The sequence below is a fragment of the Lithobates pipiens genome, unplaced genomic scaffold, assembly GCF_037356315.1.
Source record: "Lithobates pipiens isolate NorthernLeopardFrog02 unplaced genomic scaffold, aLitPip1_a1.2 Scaffold_13, whole genome shotgun sequence".
In the NCBI taxonomy this organism is placed as follows: domain Eukaryota; kingdom Metazoa; phylum Chordata; class Amphibia; order Anura; family Ranidae; genus Lithobates; species Lithobates pipiens.
In genome coordinates, this window is record NW_027507718.1 from 20,306,264 (window position 1) to 20,330,404 (window position 24,141).

The 24,141-nt window shown below is 43.6% G+C and overlaps 1 protein-coding gene across 1 annotated transcript in view; it reads left to right on the forward strand.

Moving 5' to 3' along the window:
* Nucleotides 1–24,141, forward strand: part of LOC143973961 (guanine nucleotide-binding protein G(q) subunit alpha) — a 199,189-nt gene that overhangs the window by 133,450 nt on the left and 41,598 nt on the right. Inside the window, exon 3 of the mRNA XM_077474891.1 lies at nt 3,493–3,647. Within this exon, the coding sequence (XP_077331017.1) occupies nt 3,493–3,647 (155 nt within the window). The remainder of the gene's footprint in view (nt 1–3,492; nt 3,648–24,141) is intronic.

Consider the following 24,141-nt stretch of genomic DNA (forward strand, 5'->3'; position numbering starts at 1 on the left):
ACAAGCCAGTTACATCTACATTTCATCTACATTAAAAAATTGTTCTGGCATATAACCTTTGTTGTCAATCTTAGCTTTCAATATCTTGGGAAAATCATTTGCAGCATTTGCATCGGCAATTGCTGCTTCACCTTGAACTCTAATGTTATGCAAATTAGCTCTTTCTTTAAAGCCATTGAACCAACCCCTACTTGCACCAAATTCTTCATGGCAATCATCTTCTCTTGGATGGGCAGCTTTTAAATCGTTGAAAATGCTGAAAGCCTTTTCTTGACCAAAAGTAAGACTGATGGGTATATTACGCTGATTTTGGTCTCCTATCCAAATTATCAGCGGCCTTTCCATCTCGACATTTAAACCACTGCGTTTCTTGGTAATAATCGTAGCATGCATTGGGGTATGGCCTTTCACATTTGCTCTCCCTGCCACCCCAAGGTCAGGTTCCGCAATGCACCCCCCCCCCCCCAAATCAACAGAGCATGGTAAATGGATGGCAGGGGCGGCAAGGTTAGTTCAAATATTTTTTGTTTCTTTTTTTTTTTACTTTTCTATCACTTTTATTTATTCGTAGTTTATTTTATACTTTTACTTTACTTTACTTTTTACTTTTTTATTTTTGTATAATTTTCTTATTTTTAATATTTTTCTTATTCTTTACTTTTTTATTTTATTAATTTAATAAAAAAAACTTTTTTTTTTTTATACATTTTTTATCAAAATATATATATATTTATCAAATTTTTTTCACTTCACTTTATTGCTATCACACAGGAGAAATCAATTCCCTGTGTGATAGTAATTGGAGATGGCAGGTTCTCTTTATTGACCCTGTCACCTCCAAAACAGGAGTCCTAGAACTGTGCTAGATTTCCTGTCACAGCTGAGATGGGAGGAGCACAGTTCTCCCCTCTCACTGTTTACATCGGTGGCAGGGACAGGAGACAGCAGAGAGAGGTATGTGGGGGGGAGGGGGGGGTGAGAGGGTGGGACACACATTTTAAAAGTGATTGTGATCCCCCACGCTACGTTTAGTCCTGCTAGACCGCCCTGTATACATAGGCATATTGCGGTACTGATTTGATCAAAGTTTGTATGGCTTAAAGCAGTGGCAAACAAAGTCTTACTTTGGAAGTTTGCAGTCAGGGTGTCCAAGCTGAAGTGTCCTCCTACACACCAATAGACAAACGGTCATCGAATAAAAGCATCCGGCAACTCCATACCATCAAGCATATTTGTTTTCAAGTCTTCACAGTGAGTACAGTAAGCAGCAGACTAGTTTCGGCGATGAGCCTTGTTCACAGCACTCCATCATATTACAGTACTGCCGGGCAGCTCACCTGATGGCACAGCAGGGAGATGGATGGATGCTGAAAGCAGCAGTGTCTGCAATCCAAGTCAAGGCAGGCCAGCCGCGGTGCACCTCCATGGGGCAGCAGCGCAGGAAAGACCGGAGATCTTGGAGGCTTCACAAGGCCGCAGCCATGACGGGCAGTTTTAGCGGCCTGGCAGGCCACTGGACCGTACCAGGCCTGTGGATGGGCAGGCAGGATGACGAGGGGGTCCCCTTAACTTCGCAGCTAGGCCAGGAACGGCGAAACGGCTCACTCCAGCAAGGAGAGGAAGATGGCGTCGGCCGGCAGTGACGCCACTCGGGCCCCGTCCGTAAGTAGGAGTTGTTCACAACTCGGATGTTCGTAAGTCGGGGACCCCCTGTAATGCAATTATTTATCATCATTCTACATAAAACATTTTTAGATTGTAAAAATTAAAAGGAATACATTTAAGCATCCGTTCATATGAAACATTTAGTATCCTTAAATCGCCATTGTTACTCACAATACCTCATGGATTGATTATTCTGATGAAAAATAAAATAAAAATGTACATTTAAAAAAAGCCTATTTGAAGGATAACAAAAATATATACATGCACCTTTACAAATTATATATATATATTAAAACAAACTCTGAGGGGAAGGGCAACACTATGACCGGCAAATTAACCCTTCAGTTCAATATACAAAACTGGGGCTATAACATTGTATGTCAAAAATCCATCTGGTTTCTCTGCTTGAAATGCATATTTTAATGTTATTTCCTCTCCCAATGAGGGCTATACCTCTCTAAAGCAATAACCTGAAGGAGGGAAGGGTCCCTCTTATGAAGGTGAAAATGTTTGGAAACACTATGTCCAATAAACCTGCTACGTATAATGGCTAGATGTTCCCCTATTCTTGCGTTAAGTGCCCTTGTTGTCCTCCCCACATATTGGAGGCTGCACGGACACCTAAGAAGATAAATGACCTTGACAGTTCAGCATGTCATCAAGTTGGTGATGTTATATACCTTTTGAAGTGACTTGTGAAGAAAAGGAAGTCTTAATGTTTTTTGATGTTTTGCATATAGTACATCTTTTACACAAAAAAACCTTTCATTTTCCCAAACATCTGACTTTCTGAGGGGAGGAGTTTATTACACTGGGGGCCAAAGTATCTTTCAAGGTGCGGTTTCTCCGGAAGTTTAGGTCCCAGAATTGTCACTTTTTAGAACCTGCCAATGCTTTTTGATCACTTTGTTCACCCACCAATATTGTAATGAAAATGTTGTAAAAAAAGGACCATTCAAATGTTTTCTTGTTTCCCTCTGCTCTCTTTTTAGGGGTCAGTAAGCTATCTAAGAGTGACTCTGTTTGTAATTCTTTATCCTAATTCACAGGCTCATTTCCATTTGCCTGGTATTCAAAATCTTCCAACAGAGAACAGTTCCTCCTAAGACGTTGGAACTGTCCTTTGGGAATTGCTTTAATCCAGTTGGGATGATGGTAACTATCTATTGGAATATATCCATTGCGATCTGTCGGCTTAAAGTAGGTTTTGATTAGTAATTGATTCTGCTCTTTGAAGATAACCAAATCCAAAAAGTTAACAGACATTTTGCTATGTTCATAGGTAAATCTAATCCCCCATTGGTTGTTAAGGTTTAACATGAATGAATGCAACGATTCAACGACTGGCCGTGAATGTACCTACCTTTCCTAGATGCTTGGGGGTGCTATTAAGATTAGCATGCATCTGCATTGGGCAGCACATTTCTGTGCGATGTGGGAAATGTGTGCCTCCTGCACTGTAAGTGCGGTGAACTGGCCCTAAGCCCTGATTCACTCCAGTGCGGCTTTAAAATCATGCTACTTCAGCGTGGTTTGAAAACCGGTGATTGGTGCAATTTTGAATAGAATTCAATGCAAATCGCAATGAAATTGCACAAAAGTAGCATAGGAACCTTTTTTTAAAGTCTAGACTTGTCTCGTAACCGTTTGAATGGTTCCATTGCTGCAAATGGGGTGCAACTTGTCATGCAATTTTTGATTGTCAAATCGTATTGTTGTGAACCAGGGCTAAATGTAAAGTCTTAAATGTAAACATAGTTTTCAAATAATTAGCTTTGTTATGGGTTTAGTCCTTACATTGTAAGTTTTTTTTTTTCTTCTCTAAAGGGCCATGCACTGTTAATCAGAGAAGTTGATGTAGAGAAGGTGTCTACATTTGAGATGCCCTATGTAGATGCAATAAAATATCTATGGAATGATCCTGGGATACAAGAATGCTATGACAGGCGACGGGAATATCAGCTGTCTGACTCTACTAAATAGTAAGTATTATGACATGTGATCAGTCCAAATTTCTCATTATAGCTATACCGTACAATAAAGTAATTGGTAAAAACTGTTCCATCATCACTAGGCTTTTCCCACTTTAATACATACAGCCTTCTCACAGAAAACGTGACATATTTTTTTTTCATATAGGGTTGTACTATAATGTATATGGGAATGTGACTGCTGTCTGTCTTTATAAAAAATAATCAATATGGTGGCTCTTATGAAGCCCTGTACACTCGGTCGGAAATTCTGACGGAAGCGGTCCGATCGGATTATGTTGTCGGAAAATCCGATTGTGTGTGGGCTCTATCATACTTTTTCCGTCGGAAATGCAGACGGAAAAAGTTTGAGAGCTGGATCTAAAATTTTCCGACAACAAAATCCGTTCAGACTTTTTCCGATCGTTTGTAGAGAATTCAGACGGACAAAGTGCCACACATGCTCGTAATAAATTACGAGATGAAAGCTATTGACTACTGGCCTCTACGTAGTCCCGTCGTACGCAGCGAACGTCACCACGTTCAGAAAGATCAGATTTTCCGATAACTTTGTCCGTGTGTATGTACCATAAGTTTCGGCCAAAATCCTTTGGAAAAATCCAACGGATTTTGTGGTCGGAATGTCCGACCATGTGTACAGGGTACAACGCCCATTCTTAGTCTAACTTACTCTTTTTTTTAATCCTGCTTCATGGTTTCACAGTGCTGCCTTATATGAGTCACATTTATAAGTTTGTTTGTCACATGCCTGTTGTGCAAACATGACCTCTTCTGTGCTGAAGAGAAGTTAATTTTTTTTATAGCAAACAAGCTGGTGAGGTTATACAAGCACTACTAGATTTTTCAGAGAACAGTTTTCTATGGGTTTATTGCTACAGAATAAAAAAAAAAAAGAAGTTGCACAAAGTGTCCAGTAGCAGTGTTTATACCAGAATTGAATGTATGAAAACTACAGGTGAGCAAGATGCATCATTGCTTTCTCAGCAGTGCCTTGCATCAGAAAATGTACTGTGGTAAAGGAAGTTAAGAACTCAATTAGCACAGATTTTCATCTAAACTGGCCACGTAATATTATATCATGAACTATTACAGGGAAAAATGCAAGTAAACATTTTAAGAGTCTGATATATTAAACCTGTTATAAGAAAACATTTTTTATTTTTTCTGGCAGGGATCCCATACAACTGACACATTTGTGTGTTTTCATTATTCTCTATTGGAAATCTAGTTGCTCAGTCGTCATGCTAGAAAGGGGCTACAGTACGTTTGCAAGTACGTTTGCTGATGTAAAGCAAGTTTGCAGTTCAGGAGTTTAGTTTAAAAGGAAACTAGAAACTTTGTTTAGCCACTGTTCACCGCGTTCAGTGGTTATGGCAGCTAAAGATTACAGTCTAGTTTACACAAAAAACTTGAAAGAAACTTTTCAAGGTGCAGAATGGATTTTTTTTTTTTCATGAACAAACAAATTTCTAACCGTATATGTGGCTTTTGTTTGCTAAAATCCAATCATTCCAAAATCAAAATGTTGAAAGCAAATGAAATCTTTCAAACAATATACGAATGTTGTGATCATTTTTGTATGAATTTTCCTAGGAGTTTTGTTTTTACATTCTATCCATCTATCGCCAACTTTAGAGGATTAACTAATGTGTATTGTAATATAATCCCGGCCATACACGGTTCGAATTTCGAAATAATTATTTTTTGAAAATCGTATCTAAGAATTTTCGTACAAATTTCACTCCATTAGTGGGCTGCAGCAACAGCCAAGTTTCGTGCGGAAATCAAATTTGAGGAATCGAACATGTTGGACATTTTTTGAAAAACTTAACGATTTTCGAATTAATGATGGGAGAATCGTGCGAGAAACGTAATGAGAAAAGAAAGTTTACGGAGAGAAAAGAAGATTCCCGGCCACGGAAATTCTTTTCTGTAGCAACATCAAGTCGATTTTAAACCCCAATTTAAGGGGGTTGTAAAGGTTCGTGTTTTTTCACCTTAATGCATCCTATGCATTAAGGTGAAAAAACACCTGCTGGTGACCGACCCACAGCCCCCCTGTTTTAGTTGCCTGAACCCAGAGACTTGTCCCACGGGGATGCGCTGTCTCTCTGTTAGGGGGTTCTCGGCTTTTGTTTGGATAGATTGATAGCAGTGCAGCCATTGGCTCCCACTGCTGTCAAAAAACGCGCTGCCAGGGGCGGGGCCGAGTCCTGCATTTGGCGTCTATGGACGCTAAATGCTGGACTCGGGAGCTCACCCACAAGGTAACCCCCAAGGAGAACGCTTCTCCCAGGGGGTTATCTGATGTGGGGAGGAGCAGAGAGAGCTGGTGGAGGTAAGTATGTTTTGTTTTTATTTTTTTAAATTAACCTTTAGTGTCACTTTAAATGATGATTTTAAATCGCTAGTAAAACAGGCTTGATTTAAACACAATTTAAATCATAATTTTTAAAAAGCAACTGTCATCTCTGTCCCGCAGCGGCTCCTCCTCTGACCTGCTGTTGACTCACCAACAGTCCCATCCACTTTAATGGGATGGCTGGTGATGCGGCAGCAGGTGAGTGGATGCCGGCTAACAGGCGCTGCCTTGATGGATCTGAAATTATGGGTGCTTTTTAAATGTAAAGACTTCTTGTTGGTAGTTAGAATCTTTAATATTTGCAAACAAAAATGAACGTTTCCCATTTAGAATAATAAGCTTTCAGGTTTGTAAAACAGAGATATCAGAACCGATTCAATCATGCAGTTTGTGTACATAAATAGTGTACATAGATTTTCAAAACCTATGGGATAAAGGAATATTCCTGAACTTTGTTTTATCCCACGGTTACTGTGACATTGTGTGAATGCATCAATGCTGTGGATGTTATCTCAACTTGCAGAGCTTGAATTAATTGAATGAGTTTACCAAAAATGTAAATATTGCAGAATATACTGCCTCATGCTACATAACTAAGCTCCATTTCATGCTGAATAAACAAAATTATTTATGTATCTTAAATAGAAGACTATCTTTAGATATCAAAAAAATCAGATTTAAATTGCAAAAATCCGATTTTTGTTTTTAATTTTTTTTCATTGATTTTATCCACCCCGAGCAGAAGTGTATGCTTGTGGGATCAGTACACCCAAATTCATATCGCCCCTGAAACTACTTCCTTGTTTGCTTTGCAAGATCGAGATGGAGAGTATTCCAGCAAGCCTACATTGCTTTAGGATGGCCCAAGCAAATGCAGTAGTCTGGCCTGATAAGGCTCCTAGCAGATGTGCTCTGGATTCTGTGGGATCGTCAGGATCTTCTTCCCCAAGAACTGTTTTGTCATCCTATTTCAGGTTACTTTTTTTTCTAAAATGGGCATCTCTGAATCTTCCTACATTGAGTGTTCCTACAATGGTAACAGCTAGGAAGGTTATGTACTGTACACATGATTTGACAAGGAAAGCATATTTCACTTGGTGTACATCTTGGAGCTTCCACCCTTGAGTATTTCCATGGTCCTTCTGCTTCCTGCAGCTGATCTAATCAGCAGGGGTGTAGTATCATCCAACAACCATGTTGTTTCACAAAGCATTGATCTTTCACTCATTGATTTAGTATCCCATATAGGGCCACCTGGTTTGTTCCCTTGTGACTCTGGGATTTCGTTCTGTTTCTCTCTGCACTTCAAAGACCACTGTGAGAACCCATTAGAGGCATTCCTCTCTACTGTCTCGCACAAGGTGGTGTTTCTCTGAGAGGCAAGTGTCTGCAAGGAACCCTTTCTGGTTTTGTATAGGGATAAGGTGGTGGTCAAGCCAAGAACTTTTTTCTTGCCAAAGGTAGTTCTGCCTTTCATGTTGTTCAGTCCTCCTCCTTTCTGGCTCCAGTTCACCAAAAAGGAAAAATCTCACCATTGCTTGGAAGTAGTTTTGCTTGGGGTTTTTTCTCACAGGACTAATTCCTTTTACTGTAAGGCTGGGATCACACTTTTGTGGATTGAATGTGGATTCCCTGCATCCAGTTTGCATGTTAGAAGATTGTGACCGTCTCTCTAGTAAGCAGTTTTACATATCTCCACAACGGCTCCAGTTTGAATTACACAGGGGCCCTGTGTGTCTTTTTTTGGTCCATTTCAGGTCTGCATTCAGCTCAGAATTCGGGCTGATATCGAACCTGGAACAGTGAATGAGGACACACCAGACTCCTGCTGTGAGCTACTGCATTCAAGTGTAAACCCAGCCTAAAGGTGCACTGGCCTCTTAGTTCACCATGTCAAGGGGACTCGAGCCAGGGACATGCGGTGACGTCAGTGGCTGGTGAAACACTGGCTAGTATTAATGCCAGATACACACAGGTTACATACACTACAAATGTTAGAGCGAATGCAATAATTACTTTGTAAAAGTGCAGAGGTTCAGAATGGAATCCGTTTGCTCAGTAGTCGCTGCACTCCATCAAGGGGACTTCCTGGCGTCCTTGGACATTCAGGATGTTTACCTGCACATACCCATATGCCTTCGGCATCAAAAATTTCTACGTTTGGCAGTCGGGGAAGCCCACTACCAGTTTGTGGCTCTTCCTTTTGGCCTGGCATCAGCCCCCCGTGTCTTTACCAAAGTACTGGCTCCAGTATTGGCATTGCTGAGACAACGCAGGATCGTGATCATGGGTTACCTAGACGATCTCCTCCTGAGAGCTTCTTCTGTCTCAGAATTAGAGGAGGAAGTGGCGATCACCTTCCAGACCCTGCAAGAATTTGGATGGCTGTTGAACCTAAAGAAGTCGGTGGTTGTACTGATTCAGCATCTGGAGTACCTGGGGTTACTGTTGGACTCCTGGGAAGCTAGGGTTTTTCTCCCCTCACAAATTTAGGACTCTCAGAGCGGCGGTCAATATACTGATGAGCCGCAAGTGGTCGTCGCTCCGCTTTTGCATGCGAGTACTGGGGCTCATGGTGGCCTCCTTCAAGGCCGTACCTTATGCCCAGTTCCACACCAGAGTCCTGCAGAAGGAGATTTTTATGAAGTGGGACAAATCTCCGTTGTCCCTGGATCGACAGATCCAGGTGAGTCAACCAGTCAGGGACTCCCTGATCTGGTGGTTGAGGTTCCCAGCGATTAAGTACAGAAAATCGTTCCTTCCTCTGACATGGACGGTGATCACTACGGACGCCAGTCTGTCCAGCTGGGGTGGAGTGATGGGGATTCAGTCAGCTCAGGGCCTCTGGTCGACGAAGGAATCCAAGTTGCCGATCAATCTGCTCGAATTGAGAGCGATCAGGCTGTGCCTCCACACATGCTCGGTGAGTCTTCAAGGGCGTCCGATCAGAATACAGTCGGACAACGCCGCAGGTGTGGTGTACATAAATCACCAAGGAGGAACAAGAAGCTCAGCTGCTGCTCAGGAGGTTGCTCACATACTTCGGTGAGCAGAGCGACACGTACCGGCCCTGTTGGCCATTTACATCCCAGGGGTGGAAAATTGCCAGGCGGACTATCTGAGTCGACAGATGCTGGACCCAGGAGAATGGGCATTGCATCCGGAGATGTTCAGGCTGCTGTGCCTGAGGTGAGGCACACCAGATGTGGATCTATTGGCCTCCTGTCTCAATCGGAAGGTACGGAGATTCGTGTCCAGGACCAGAGATCCATGGGCAGAAGCGTCAGACGTGCTGGTGGCTCCGTGGGATCAGTACCAGCTAATATATGCCTTTTCAACTGTTGCCACGCTTGCTGCGCAGAGTGGAAGCCGAGGGGATCCCAGTGATCCTGGTTGCCCCAGATTGGCCTCAGTGGGCCTGGTACGCAGACCTGGTGCGTCTGGTGGCAGACGCTCCCTGCGACTGCCGTTGCGGGAGGACCTCCTATCCCAAGGTCCAATCTTTCACCCTGCTTTACCATCGCTGGCTTTATTGGCATGGCTGTTGAAAGACAGGTATTGTGAAACCGGGTCTGTCGGACTCTGTGATTCCGACTATGCTGAGGGCACGTAAATCTTCTTCACGGAAGATATACCATCGTACCTGGAAGGCCTACATCTCCATGTGTGAGGAGAAAGGATGGCATTCGCGCTCCTTTTCTACATCCAGGATCGTGCTGTTTCTTCAGCAAGGTGTAGGCCAGAAGTTGGCGTTGAGCACCATCAAGGGGCAAATTTCAGCTTTGGCTGTTTTTTTCCAGGGACCCCTGGCATCTCATTCATTAGTGAGTACGTTTGTTCAGGGGGTGCAAAATGTAGTCCCTCTGGTGCGTCCTCCGTTACTTCCGTGGGATTTGAACCTGGTGTTGTCGGTGCTTCAGAAGCCGCCGTTTGAGAATATCGGAGAGATTAGCTTGTTGACCCTTTCTCGGAAAGTGTTTTTTCTAGTGGCCATCACATCGGCCAGGAGGGTTTCGGAATTGGCTGCCTTGTCATGCAAGTCGCCTTATCTGGCCATCCACAGAGATAAGTTGGTGTTGCGTCCGCAACCGTCCTTTCTACCAAAAGTGGTTTCGGCTTTTCATATCAATGAGCACATTGTATTGCCATTGTTGTGTCCTAAGCTGAAGCACCCCAAGGAGGTGGGCCTTCATGCTCTCAATGTGATTAGGGCTCTGAAGGTGTACTTGTCTGCAACAGCTCCCTTTCGGAAGTCAGACTCACTGTTTGTTTCGGTGGCTGGTCCTAAGAAAGGCATGGCGGTCTCGTCGGCCACCATTTCCAGGTGGATCAGACAGATTGTAGTCCAAGCCTACGCCTTGAAGGGGCAGGTGCCCCCCTTTCCGGTCACAGCCCACTCTACAAGAGCAATCAGAACATCTTTGGCCTTCCGACACCAAGCGTCTGTCGCTCAGGTGTGTAAGGCGGCGACCTGGTCGTCTGTCCATACGTTTACCAAGTTCTACAAGGTAGACGTCAGTGCATCGGCTGATGCCTGTTTTGGCCGCAAAGTTTTTCAGACGGCCATGTAGTTGCAATTGAGTTTTTTTCCTGGTTTTTCGATAAAAACGCAGTACTCTTTTGTTAATGCTTGGTTGAATTACCACCGCAATGTTGCGGTCTTGGGGATCACTCCTGTTGAGGATACCTGGTTATATGGTGGAGTTTTTCCACACACTGCTGTTGTTTTGTGGGTTTAGTTTCACTAGTTCCCACTTGCCATGGTGGATGAAGTTTTTATGCTGTTTTTTTCCTACCCCTCGTTTGGCACTGCTTGGGGATGTCCCATTTAGTTAGAGAGGAGCTGTGTCGGTCAGTGAATATAAGAGAAATTAGGATTTTTTTGTACTCGCCGTAAAATCCTTTTCTCTGTAATTCACCGACCGATACAGCATCCACCCCTCCTTCTTTTCTATGTTATACTGCTTTTTGACGTACTGAAGCTGCTGGGAGCAGTGAGGAGGGTTGATAGCACATTGTCCGCTTCCCTGGGACGGGATTAAAGTTCTGTGCATTGTGTAACAATTTTGCCTAGTTCTCCTAATGGCAAGCTATACAACCCATTTAGTTACAGAGAGGAGCTGTGTCGGTCTGTGAATTACAGAGAAAGGGATTTTAAGGTGAGTACAAAAAATCCTGTTTTTTACACGGAGAGACGTGTCGGAATTGGCCTGGGTGGCAAGTGGTTATTTACCATGAGTAATAATATACAAATAATTATATATTGTTTTTAAGTTAATTTCCTATATTTCCAAAAACTGTACTCAAGCAGATGGCTTAACAGACAAATTATTGAAGTTTTGAAGCTATAACTTCAAACCAGTAATTTCACAGTAAATGGATAAATAATAAATTTTTGTTATAACGTATAGCATAATATATGATTTAGCTTGATTAACCACTTAAGGACCACCTCCTGCACATATACGTCGGCAGAATGGCACGGCTGGTCACAATCACGTACCTGTACGTGGCTCTTTAAGTGTCCAGCCGTGGGCGGGAGCGCGCCCGGCCCGGGCCTGAGCTCCATGACCGTGGCCACGGGACCAGCGGACCCGATCGCCACTGGTGTCCCGCGATCGGGTCACAGAGCTGAAGAACGTGGTCTGCGTAAACGATCAGTGACGTCACATGCCAGGCCACCCCCCCCCCCCCCCCCCCACAATAAAAAAAAACATATAACGTCATACATAACCCCTACACTGCCCCCTAGTGGTTAACTCCTTCACTGCCAGTGTCATTTACACAGGATTCAGTGCATTTAAATAGCACTGATTGCTGTATAAATGACAATGGTCCCAAAAATGTCCGATGTGTCCACCATAATGTCGCAGTCACAATAAAAATCACTGATCACCACCATTACTAGCAAAAAATATATATAAATAAAAATGCTATAAAACTATCCCCTATTTTGTAAACGCTATAACTTTTGCGCAAACCAATCAATAATCGCTAATTGCGATTTTTTTTTTTTTTTTTTTTTTTTTTTTAAATATGTAGAAGAATACGTATCAGCCTAAACTGAGGAACAAAATGTTTTTTTATATATTTTTTGGGGATATTTATTATAGCAAAAAGTAAAAAAACAAACAATTTTTTTTCAAAATTGTCGCTCTATTTTTGTTTATATCGCAAAAAATAAAAACCGCAGAGGAGATAAAATACCACCAAAAGAAAGCTCTATTTGTGTGAAAAAAAGGACGCCAATTTTGTTCGAGAGCCATGTCACACGACCACGCAATTGTCAGTTAAAGCGACGCAGTGCCAAATCGCAAAAGGGGGCTTGGTCCTTTGGCTGCAAATTGGTCCGGGGCTTAAGTGGTTAAAACAGTGCCTTTTCAGCAGGCAGCAGATTTTCATTCTTTTAACTGTGTGAGAAAAGCATGGGATTATGGGTAAATCATAAACCCATGCTTTTTCCTTCTAGTTAAGAGGGCTGGGCTGGAAGGAAGCTTTTTGTCTTTTTGGACACATGCCCCCTTTGATGACACTGTCTTGAGAGGACAGCCTCCACTGCAGCATTTTTATTGGACAGCTTGTTCCAATGGTGCTTTACCATTGGTCCAGTGCTCCAAGCTGCCCATTAGGCTCGGTGCTTCTGACAAGAAGTGAGAGGCACTGTGAGCTCATCCTGCTGCAAACAGTGTGCCAGCTTGTATATAAACTGACCACTCTGTATGTAGCTTCTGACAGGCTGCAGAAGAAGCCCCATATCTCTGGAACCATAGGGACAAGGACCCCCAAATTTAGACCAGTGGTGGCGTAGGACTTCAGCTACCTACCCATTTGGTAAGTCCGCTGCACAAATACGGTGTGACAGACAGTATTGCAACAACCACCATTTTATTCTCTAGGGTGTTAGAATAAAAAATATATATAATGTTTAGGGGGTTCTAAATAAAGGGAAGAAGAGGCAGGTAATATAAAACAGAGGAAGCATCATTAGCATTGCTGGTTTGTCATACCAATGGCGACCACAAGAGGGCGCCAGATTCCATAAGGAATCATAGGACCGCAGAAGGCCTCAAAGCCGCGGCCTAAATTTTCGGCCGCCGGCGGAACGGCCCGACGCGATCACGCTGGGGGGGTCCACAGAGACAGGATACCCCCAGCTGTGCTGCCCCAGGCGCGAGGTCGCTATTTCTAGTCGCCAATGCGACCTGGCGCCCGGGTTTTGTCGAGCCCTGATCTAAATTATGTTATTAAGGATTGTATTCAGCTCTTTCCTATCAAGATGCACTGTACTAGACCTGTGAGTGCTTGTTGTTCTTTTAACCATCAAGCAACTTTTCCCCAGAAGAAACACCAATTTTCAAAAATGTACTTGATGGACTTAAAGTGGTTGTAAAGGCACAAGGTTTTTTTTAATCTTAATGCTTTGAGCAGGTAAGTATAACATGTTTGTTATACTTGAGCATCATTTGGATATTCAAAAATTAACTTCTATGTAGAGTATCTCACATGAGTGAGTACACCTCTCCATTTTTTGTAAATATGTTATTATATCTTTTCATGTGACAACACTGAAGAAATTACACTTTGCTATAATGTAAAGTAGTGAGTGTACAGCTTGTATAACGGTGTAAATGTGATGTCCCCTCAAAATAACTCAACACGCAGCCATTAATGTCTACACCTCTGGCAACAAAAGTGAGTACATCATTGGCAAAGTAAGATTCCCTACGTTTGTTGGATACCATGGAGACCTTTCCAGTAGAGAGGAGACGCCACTGAGTTCCTGGTTCCACTTGGGAGAATACATCCATTAGGATATTCATGCTCATTCGATTCAATGTCGTATGATGGATCCATCCTTTTCGGTAAGAGTGCATAAACCTCCTCTTATTGCAAGGATTCACCTGCTCTGGATTCATTTTTCATCAGGAGATTATTTCTTCACAGTGGGACTGTGACTTTTATATTATGATTTTTTTCTTAGGATTGTGGTCATAGGACTATTTTTTTTTATTTTATTTTTTTTTTTATATGGTCTTATCCCATTCTCTCACTTATTTCACTCTTTGGGACTTTAATGTTTCATTATCCAATATCATATGTTTCAAAATGTATTTGTTAGTGCTACATTTTCATTAGCACTTTATTTGAACATTTGTCACATTCTAGTGTAGCTGCTTTTTCACAGCTTTTTTAAGGGTTGCGCAGTCATATTTCTATCCAAAAGTGAGTACACCCCTAAGTGAAAATGTCTGAATTGGGCCCAAAGTGTCAATATTTTTTTTTTTTTAAACTCCGTTTTTTATTAACAATAATTGGCACAGACATATATAATAAGTCAGACTGTATACATCTTTGTGTGATATAAACAAGACATGATAAACATTGGCAAGTCATACTACAGTAATTGCCCTGCACCTCAGTTACACCAAAATCGTATACCAATTGTATTTTTTATTTCTACCCTCTCCCCCCCCCCTCCCAACAACAACAAACAACCCTACAAAGAACAGATGCACGCACAAGGATGACAATAGGTGGGCATGAGGTCTAAAACCTCAAATCAGCTCATCAAGGGCACAACAGTCCCATGGCAACACTTTCACCGCATAACAGATCATAGAGCAGCAGAACCACATGTGTCTATCTTATCCACCCAGTCTCCCCAGATTTTGAGGAATTTCCCTGGCTTACCCCGTGTTTCATACGTTATCTTATATATTGGAATGTCTTGGTTAATCAAAGCTTTCCATCTGTTCAAGGAGATCAATGATGTGCGCGTCCAATGTAACAGGACAGTTTTCCTGGCATAATAAAATAGAAAACGCAAAAATTGTTTCCGATAGTTACTAATGTCAACCTCCTCGAAGACCGAGAGGAGGCACCATTTAGGGCTACATATATTGGGGAGGTCAAAGGTGATCGCCACAAAGTGGGTCACCTGAGACCAAAACGGTCTTATCCGCTCACATTCCCACAACATATGTAGTAGGTTACCTTCTTTCTTACCACACTTATGACACAGAGGAGAAGGTAGCTTCCGCATACGGAAAAGACGTAGAGGAGTATAGTATATCCTGTGAAATATGCGTATCTGAACCATTTTATCTCTGGCGGAAATAGCAGTACTAAAATAAGTATCTAGAAGTTCCTCCCAATTATCGTCTGACAGGTCAGGTATATCCCTCGTCCATTGTTGTCTCAGGATTTGCAATCTAGAAATTTTAGGCTCATTCAATACTTTGTAATAATTGGAAACCAGTTTAACATGTTCGGGTTGGGCAAGCGCCCCTTCCAAAGTAGAGTTCTGAAAGACGACATCACGGAGCCCTAATTGGGACTCGGATGCATGCTGCAACTGTAAATATCTAAACCTCCAGGACTCAGGTATACCTAGCTCCTGTTGTAATGTTGGAAATGTTTTGAATCTACCCTCCTCGTACAGTTGGTGGACATATTTCAAGCCCTTTTCAGCCCAATTGCCAGCGGAGGGGAGATCTCTAAAGTGTGGGAAGAACGGATTATTCCATATGGGCTGATTAGATGAAATCGTGGGGTGGGGCTCGGGCACCAGTGTCTTACATATCTTAAAGATTTTGAGAGAGACTGCCATCATATCTGTACCCCTCCTCTCAGAAATCGCTCCCCTAAAAATCACATTTGACAGTGCTTCATAGGAGGAGAGCAACGCTGCCTCTGTTGCAGTGGCAGCATTGTTCAACTGTGGAAACAGCCACCAGTGAATATATACCAGCTGTGAGGCATAGTAGTACAGTCGCAAATTCGGTATCGCTAGACCCCCTTTATGTGTAGGTAATTGTAAAGTAGCCAATGCAATCCGTGGATTTTTGGGAGACCATAAAAATGTAGATACCAAAGAATCAATCTCACGAAAAATCTTCTTCGGCACATACACTGGGCAGTTCGCCAAAACATACAACAACTTAGGGAAAAACACCATTTTAAATAAATTAGCCCTCCCCATCAATGTAAGAGGCAAGCCAACCCAGTTATTAAGTTTAGCCTTAAGAGAAGCTATACAAGGAAGAAGATTATCCTGGATGTATGCCGAAATCGGCAGCCGAACCACCGCCCCCAAGTATTTAAACGATGAGGTGAATTGTAGCGGACAATGTTGTGGCAAGTGGGCAGGGGAATCAGAGTCCAGTGGAAATACAGTGGACTTAGTACAATTAATCTTCAGGCCTGAATATACTCCAAAATCAGTGATCAACCTCAGCATTTTGGGAATCGTGCTTTTGGGGTTTGACAAATAGAGCAACATATCATCAGCATATAGTGATATACGTTCCTCCAAAGGACCAATCCACATGCCCTGAAGTTCCGAGGAACTCCTCAATAACCTCGCCAGAGGTTCCACTGCCAGAGCATACAGCAGGGGCGACAGAGGGCAACCCTGTCTGGTGCCCCTGTGGATTCTAAAGGGTTTAGAAATAATACCATTAAGCCTAAGGCGAGCAATGGGTTGGTCATACAATATCCTAATCCAGGTGATAACATTACGTCCAAAACCGAATTTTTCCATAATGTATATGAGGTACGGCCATTCCACGGAATCAAATGCCTTGTGGGCATCCAATGACACAATAGCTCGGGGAACAGCCAGTGTGTTGGGGGCCTGTAGATTAGTGTATAATCTGCGAATATTACTATAGGTGGACCTACCAGGGATAAAGCCGGTTTGGTCTGGGTTAATAAGAGCGCCAATGATGGTATTTAATCGGGTGGCTAAAATCTTAGATAAAATTTTTAAGTCTGTATTAATTAAAGAGATGGGTCTATAGGATTCGCAGTATTGTGGGTCTTTGTTGGGTTTGGTAATTAATACGATTAGGGCTTCTTTCATGGATGAAGGTAAGCATCCTTGCGCAAAGATGGTCGAAAAAAGCTTTCTCAGTCTAGGGACTAGAATATCCTGATATTCTAAATACCATTCTATAGGGAAGCCATCTGGGCCTGGAGTTTTATGTTTGGCAAAACTTTTAATGGTAAACATTATCTCCTCGGCGGAGATAGGTGATTCTAGAGACATCTTTTGTTCTAGGGGTAGCACCGGGAAGTCAATTCTATCCATATATTCATATAGTTCGGGAATGGTGTAATGGGCTTGGGAGCGATACAATTCCGTATAAAATTTGTAAAAAGTCTCCATAATCTCATCCTGAGTATCCTTAAGCGTGTTCGAGGTATCATAGACACAGGGGATGAAGATGGGGTCCGGGAGCGGAGCGGCCAAAAACGCCAGCAATTTCCCGCTCCTGTCCCCCATCTCAAAAATCCGCTGACGTTGGTATAGATCTTTTTTCTGGGTTTTCGAGAGCAGTGCAAGTTCATAATCCCTACTAATACTCTGCAAAGCTTGATAATGATGAGGAGAGGGATCTCTAACATAAGAGTCCTCTGCTCCCTGTAACTGAGAGGCCAATGTTCTCAAACAATCCCCATTCGCTCTCTTGAGATCAGATACTCCTCGCATATACGCCCCTCTAGAGACCGCTTTAAAAGCATCCCAGGTGACAAGTTCGGGGACCTCCTCCCTATTTTCCTGCCAAAAATGTGTCACTGCGTCCCTACAAACCGATGTTACCATGGTCTCCTGCAACCAATACGAGCTCATTCTCCACACACGATCACCCAGGACACTACCCGCTCTCATAGTCAGTTGCAGAGGTGAATGATCCGATATAGCCCTGGGTAGATAGGAGATGTCCTCCACTCCGGGCAATGCAGCCCCAGAGAGAAAGAACATGTCCAGTCTAGAAAGCGATCTATAGGATGCCGATGCACAAGAGAATTCTCGGGTCTCCGGGTGCTTCCAACGCCATACCTCCTTGAGGTCATAGGACGCGGCCCAATCACTTAGCACCGTGGACGATGGTCTAGTGCAACGCAGCCTATCCTGATCAGCATTCATGACCTGGTTAAAATCTCCTCCCATAATAAGGTGACCACGTAACATAGGGAGTACCACTGCCATGCAGGCTCCCAATCTTTGTAAATCAAACGGTGGTGGCATATAAAGATTTACCAAAGTATACAACACACCCAGGTATTGCAGTATGACCACAACATAGCATCCCTGTGGGTCGGTCCTGACCTCCAGTATCTGGACAGGTAGGGACCGTAATATAAGTATAGATACCCCTCTAGAATAGGTCGAGTAAGTAGCATGGAAAGCATGAGCAATATGTCTCTTTTTCAGGGCCATGACCTTCGACCCCATCAGGTGAGTTTCCTGAAGCATAATTATTTGCGCCTTAGTACGTTTCAAATAGTCAAAGACCAGTGACCTCTTAATCTTCGAGTTCAGCCCCCTGACATTCCAAGTAATACAATTAAAGCTCATTAGTACAATGCGGGAGCCATATAATGGGGAGGAGGAGAGAGGGCAGGACAGCAAAGAGAACCCACCTCTCGCCCCCCTCCCCCCCCGACATATTACATACAATATACATAGAATATAGAGATTGAAATTCCCACCAATACTTTCGGTGCCAGTGTGTGCGTGCATCAGTTATACCAAGAAAAAAGGAGAAAAACAGGAGCAAACATCTCCATTCTAACCATCCCCATTCCCCCCTCCCCCCTCCCTGCTCATTACCCCCAACCATAACGAGCTTTAGCCCAAAAAGATCCTAAAAAAAAGGAAAAAACAGTTTAGTCCGGGGAGTGACCAGTCGTAGCTCCCAGAGTCAGTTAAGAAAAACTTTGTCAGGTCAGTAAAGGGGAAGCTTGTGCATCCCCCGGCAAAACATATCACCAGTAAGGCACGTGACGTAGTAACCAAAGAAAAATATGCGCATCCCTGAGTAATTGTAGGCGCCAGGTCCAAGTCCGCCAGCAGGACATAATGGCGTTACAGCGATAATCGCGGTGCTTCGGGTGGGACAACTCCAAAGAAAAATAAAAAGAAACAAGAACAAAATACGGGCAACCAGAAAATACCGTATAGAGTGTTCGTCCTCCTCCCTGTGTATAAGAATTCAGTTATAAAAGGTAGGGAAAGTGAGCATCGTGACAGCCATAGGAAACCATATAGGGACTGGAATGTTACAGTCCATCCAACCAGTCTGAAGCTTCAGTGGGTGAAAGGAAAAACTGCACCCTGCCGTCATTAACCACCCGCAGCTTGGCCGGATACATCATACTATAGGGAAGATGTTTCTCCCGGAGGCGTTTCTTAACATGGAGGAAGGCAGCTCTTTGCTTCTGAGTAGTAGCGGAAAAATCAGGGAAAATGGAGATCTTCTTTCCGTTGTATTGTATATCTTGCAAGTTCCGCGCGGTGCGCATAATGCATTCTTTATCTCGGAAATGAAGGATCTTGGCCAAAATGGGGCGCGGGGGAGCTCCAGGGGGCATAGGGCGCATAGGTACCCTATGAGCCCGTTCAATCGCAAACAGGGGTGACAGTGCTTCCCGTCCCAACAAGGTACTCAGCCATTGCTCCAGGAACTGCTCCGCGTCTTTGCCCTCCGCGCCTTCAGGGAATCCCACGAAACGGAGATTATTTCTACGCATCCGGTCCTCAAGGTCTCCCAATTTAGCGGCATGTTCAGTAATCTCCTGTTGATGCGTGCGGATAGTAGCAGACATAGGTTGCATATTGTCCTCCACCTCACTGATTCTTTGCTCTGCAGTGGAAATCCTAGAGCGAATCTTTTGCATGTCATGTTTTACAATGGAGAGATCCAGCCTAACTGTTTCAATCTGTGTAGTCAGCGTGGTTTGGCATTGATGGATAGCTTCCATAACATGCTTCAGAGTAAGTTCCTCCTCACCCTCCGCTGCTCTTTCCACTTCCATCCCCCTGTCCACCTGTGGAGTGGGATCTCCAGGGTCGCTGTCCCTTTCCCATGCCTCACCCTCCTCCCAGGGGTCTACGGCCTGCTCTGCTTGCGGGGACACCGGTGGGGGGGTATGCTGTCCGAGCGGAGAATCCGCAAAGTGTTCCCTAATAGTCGTCGGCGGTTTAGGCTTACCCGGATTAACGGAGGACACCTGTGAGCTCGCCGAGGGACCGGAGTCGGCTTTCGTCTGCGACTTGCCTTTAGAGGATTTCCCCATGGTGGAGGACGCGCCGGCGCCATCTTTGGCCTTGTTGCCCGTCAGCGTGGCCGCACGGTCCGCGGCGGATTTCTGGCTCGCAGGGCCGTTCCGACCCATTCCAGCGGTTTCCCGAGGAGGCAGTGGGTATTCCGTTGGCGGCTATGAGGTCGGTATCGTGTTAGGGATAGCGGATGCTGTGCAGGATGATTCGGTGCCGGAGGAGCTCAGCAAGCGTGCTGCTTACATGTCCATCGCTGGCCACGCCCCCTAAAGTGTCAATATTTAGTGTGGCCACCATTATTTTCCTGCAGTACCTTAACCCTCTTGGGCATGGAGTTCACCAGAGCTTCACAGGTTGCCACTGGAGTCCTCTTCCACTCCTCCATGATGACATCACAGGGCTGGCGGATGTTGGAGACATTGGGCTCCTTCACCTTCGGTTTGAGGATGCCCCACAGACGCTCAACAGGGTTTAGGTCTGGAGACATGCTTGGCCAGTCCCACATCTTTACTCTCACCTTCTTTAGGAAGGCAGTGGTCAGTTTGGAGGTGTGTTTGGGGTCGTTATGTTGGAATACTGCCCTGCAGCCCAGTCTCCGAAGGGAGGGGATCATGCTCGGCTTCAGTATGTCGCAGTACATGTTGGCATTCGTGGTTCCCTCAATGAACTGTAGCACCCCAGTGTTGGCAGCACTCATGCAGCCCCAGACCATGACACTTCCGCCACCATGCTTGACTGTAGGCATGACATGTTTGGCTTTGCACTCCTCACCTGGTTGCCGCCGCACACGCTTTACACCATCTAAATCAAATAAGTTTATCTTTGTCTCATTAGACCACAGAACATGGTTCCAGTAATCCATGTCCTTAGTTTGCAGGCTTTCTTGTGCATCATTTTTAGAAGAGGCTTGCTTCTGGGACGACAGCAATGCAGACCAATTTGACGCAGTGTGTGGCGTATGTTCTGAGCACTGACAGACTGACCCCCCACCCCCCCCCTCCACCCTTTCAAGCTCTACAGCAATGCTGGCAGCATTCATATGTCTATTTCCCAAGGACAACCTCTGGATATGATGCTGAGCACATGCATTCAGCTTCTTTGGTCGACTATGGCGAGGCCTGTTCTCAGTGGAGCCGGTCCTGTTAAACCACTGTATGGTTTTGGCCACCGTGCTGCAGCTCAGTTTCAGGGTCTTGGCAATCTTATAGCTTAGGCCAGGGATCTCCAAACAAAGGGCTGGTTTATTGTCCTTCAGACTCTAGAAGGGCAGTACTTTGAACAGTAGGATAAAAAATTTCCTGGCATCAGTGGAAGTAAATATCACCACATTTGGTATTTGGGAGGAGGAATAGTGGTCCATCGTTGGTCATCATAGGGAGGAATAGGGACCCATTGCTGGTCTCAGTGGGAGAAATAGTGCCCCGTTGTCAGTATCAGATGAATTTTCAGTGGGTGGAATAGATAAAGGGCTGGATAAAGGCAAGCGAAGGCCCGCATCCCGCCCCCGGGCCACAGTTTGGAGACCACTGACCAAGGCCATCTTTATGTAGAGCAACAATTCTTTTTTTCAGATCCTCAGAGTTCTTTGCCATGAGGTGCCATGTTGAACTTCCAGTGACCAGTATGAGAGTGAGAGCGATAACACCAAATTTAACACACCTGCTCCCCATTCACACCTGAGACCTTGTAACACAAACGAGTCACATGGCACTTGAAGGGAAAATGGCTAATTGGACGCAATTTCGACATTTTCACTTAGGGGTGTACTCACTCTTGTTTCCATCGGTTTAGACATTAACGGCTGTTGTTGAGAGGACAGCACATTTACACTGTTATACAAGCTGTACACTCATTATTTTACATTACTTTACAAAGTGTTATTTCTTCAGTGTTGCCACATGAAAAGATAATATATTTACAGAAGTGTGAGGGGTGTACTCACTTTTGTGAGATACTGTAAATAACCATGAACTGCTTATTTTTTTAATACAACAAATTTTTATTCAGCAAAATAAATGCGATTACACACTTTTAAAATACCACAGCTTCGTTTATAGCGCAAACTACTCTAGTACGGATAATATCACAATGCAGAAGACCTTTGATCCATGAGAAAATAAAGTAAAAGGGGAAAAAAAAAAAGTAAACCGCTCACATAGTTATATAGTTGTATTGTTGGCAACCATGTGAGCTTTCCTAAAACGATGAGCCTGAGCATCAACAGAGTTCAAAATTGTGTGATAGAACTATAAATAAAAGGGCATAATAGCTACTACAGTTAACCCCAAAGATCCCACCTTCCTGGAAAGTATCTGCCCCTCTAGTGTCCAGTAACTGCGTACTATGATTGTGAATGATGCTGTGGACACAGCAGACATACTCTCAAGTACCTGTCAAATAAATGTACTTATAATATGACACCTGGCACTTGGGTTTTAAACACCTATTTGAACATGACTACCGTATTGATTTAATACCTTCCAAAAAAGTGTCCCACACTGGAGTTAACTAGGGAACCTGTCAGGCCAACCAAAGGGGTATCTGCCTGCAAGTACCTTTTTAAGAAAAAAGGTTTGCAAAACGTATTCAATTAAAAATTGCCATCCTAAATGGATGCTGGAAGCCATACATTAAAGAATAACAAACAACATAGGTGTTCTAATCTCTCTCCACTCTATTAGGTTTTTATTGTTATCTGTATCCCTATTAATGTCTCTCTTAGGCTGAGTTCACACTGGCATTATGAGCAGACGTTTGAGAGGCGTTAAAAACGCCCCTCAAATGCCTATTCACAAGATGCAATGGACAACACATACCACATAGTGCTGTTCACACTAAGCATTAGCATTGCTTTAAAATTGAAGTTACATGTCAAGTCAGGGGGCGTTTGAGGCCTTTCAGTGCCCCCCATTCAAGTCTATGGTAATGCCTCGCAACTGCTCTGGCTGGCAGGCAGTTGCGGGTCGTTAAGATTCATTAATTTACTGTAATGGAATAGTCATTTGTGGAGCATTTTTAACGCTTGTCAAACGCTTCAAAAATGCCCATAGGGTGTTTGGGGAGCAATTTAAACTCATTAGTGCTTGTTAAAACGCCTGTCTAAAGCCCATACTAAAGCTCATCAATGCCAGACTAACGCCATACGTGTTAGAAGTTTAGGCAAGTGTAAACAAGCCCTTAATCATGTTTACCATTATCACCAAAAGTGAAAGTAAAAGAAAAACCCCAAATTTTGGGCTGTCCCAGAACAGGAATAATGGGGATATCCTCCAATGGGGAAACTAGTTCTGGTGATCCTTTTGACAATCTGGGATTCTTTAACTTTATAGAGATTTGCTCACTTCCTGTTTTGCTATGGAACAGGAAGTAAAGGGAAATCTCACCAAAGGGACAGAGGTCAAAAATAAACCTTACAGGAAATATAACCCTCCCTTATCCCTTCCCTTTTTTAGTTTTACTTTAGTCCAACACTGGCTTTGAACCCATGTCTCTAGAACTGTCAGTAGCTTTAATAACTTAGATAACAGCCACAATAGATGCCCAACAACCAGGGAAACCCCTTTACACAAATCTGATTCCATACATAACCCCAATAAACCTTTCTAGCACTTATAGTTTATAATGAGTCATAAATTTGGTGTACTCTGAAGGAAAGGGTTGCACTCACAACCCAAAGTTCAAAACAGACTTCTGTCAAACAGATTTGAAATCATAAGACTGAGATCAGTTAAGGTAGGTGCAAAAAAGAAACCAAATACTTCTCAAACAGCCAGGAACACAACAGGTCATCTTTTTTATTCACATAATGCCAAGTTCAAAACTGAGCTTGATAAATCCAAAGAGGAACTTTGAAGTAACAAAGCTTGAATATTCCAGTCTGATGATCCAAAGTCCCAGGCTTCTATTGAATAAATCCAGAGTGTAATTGTGTATGGGTCCTAGAAGAATGAGTTCTGTTATGTGGGAGCAAAATTGGCCTCAGCCTCACAAGTCCAAGCCAGCTGCATCAGAGAAAGGCATGCAATACAAGCACATGTGGTGCCCCTTTATATACA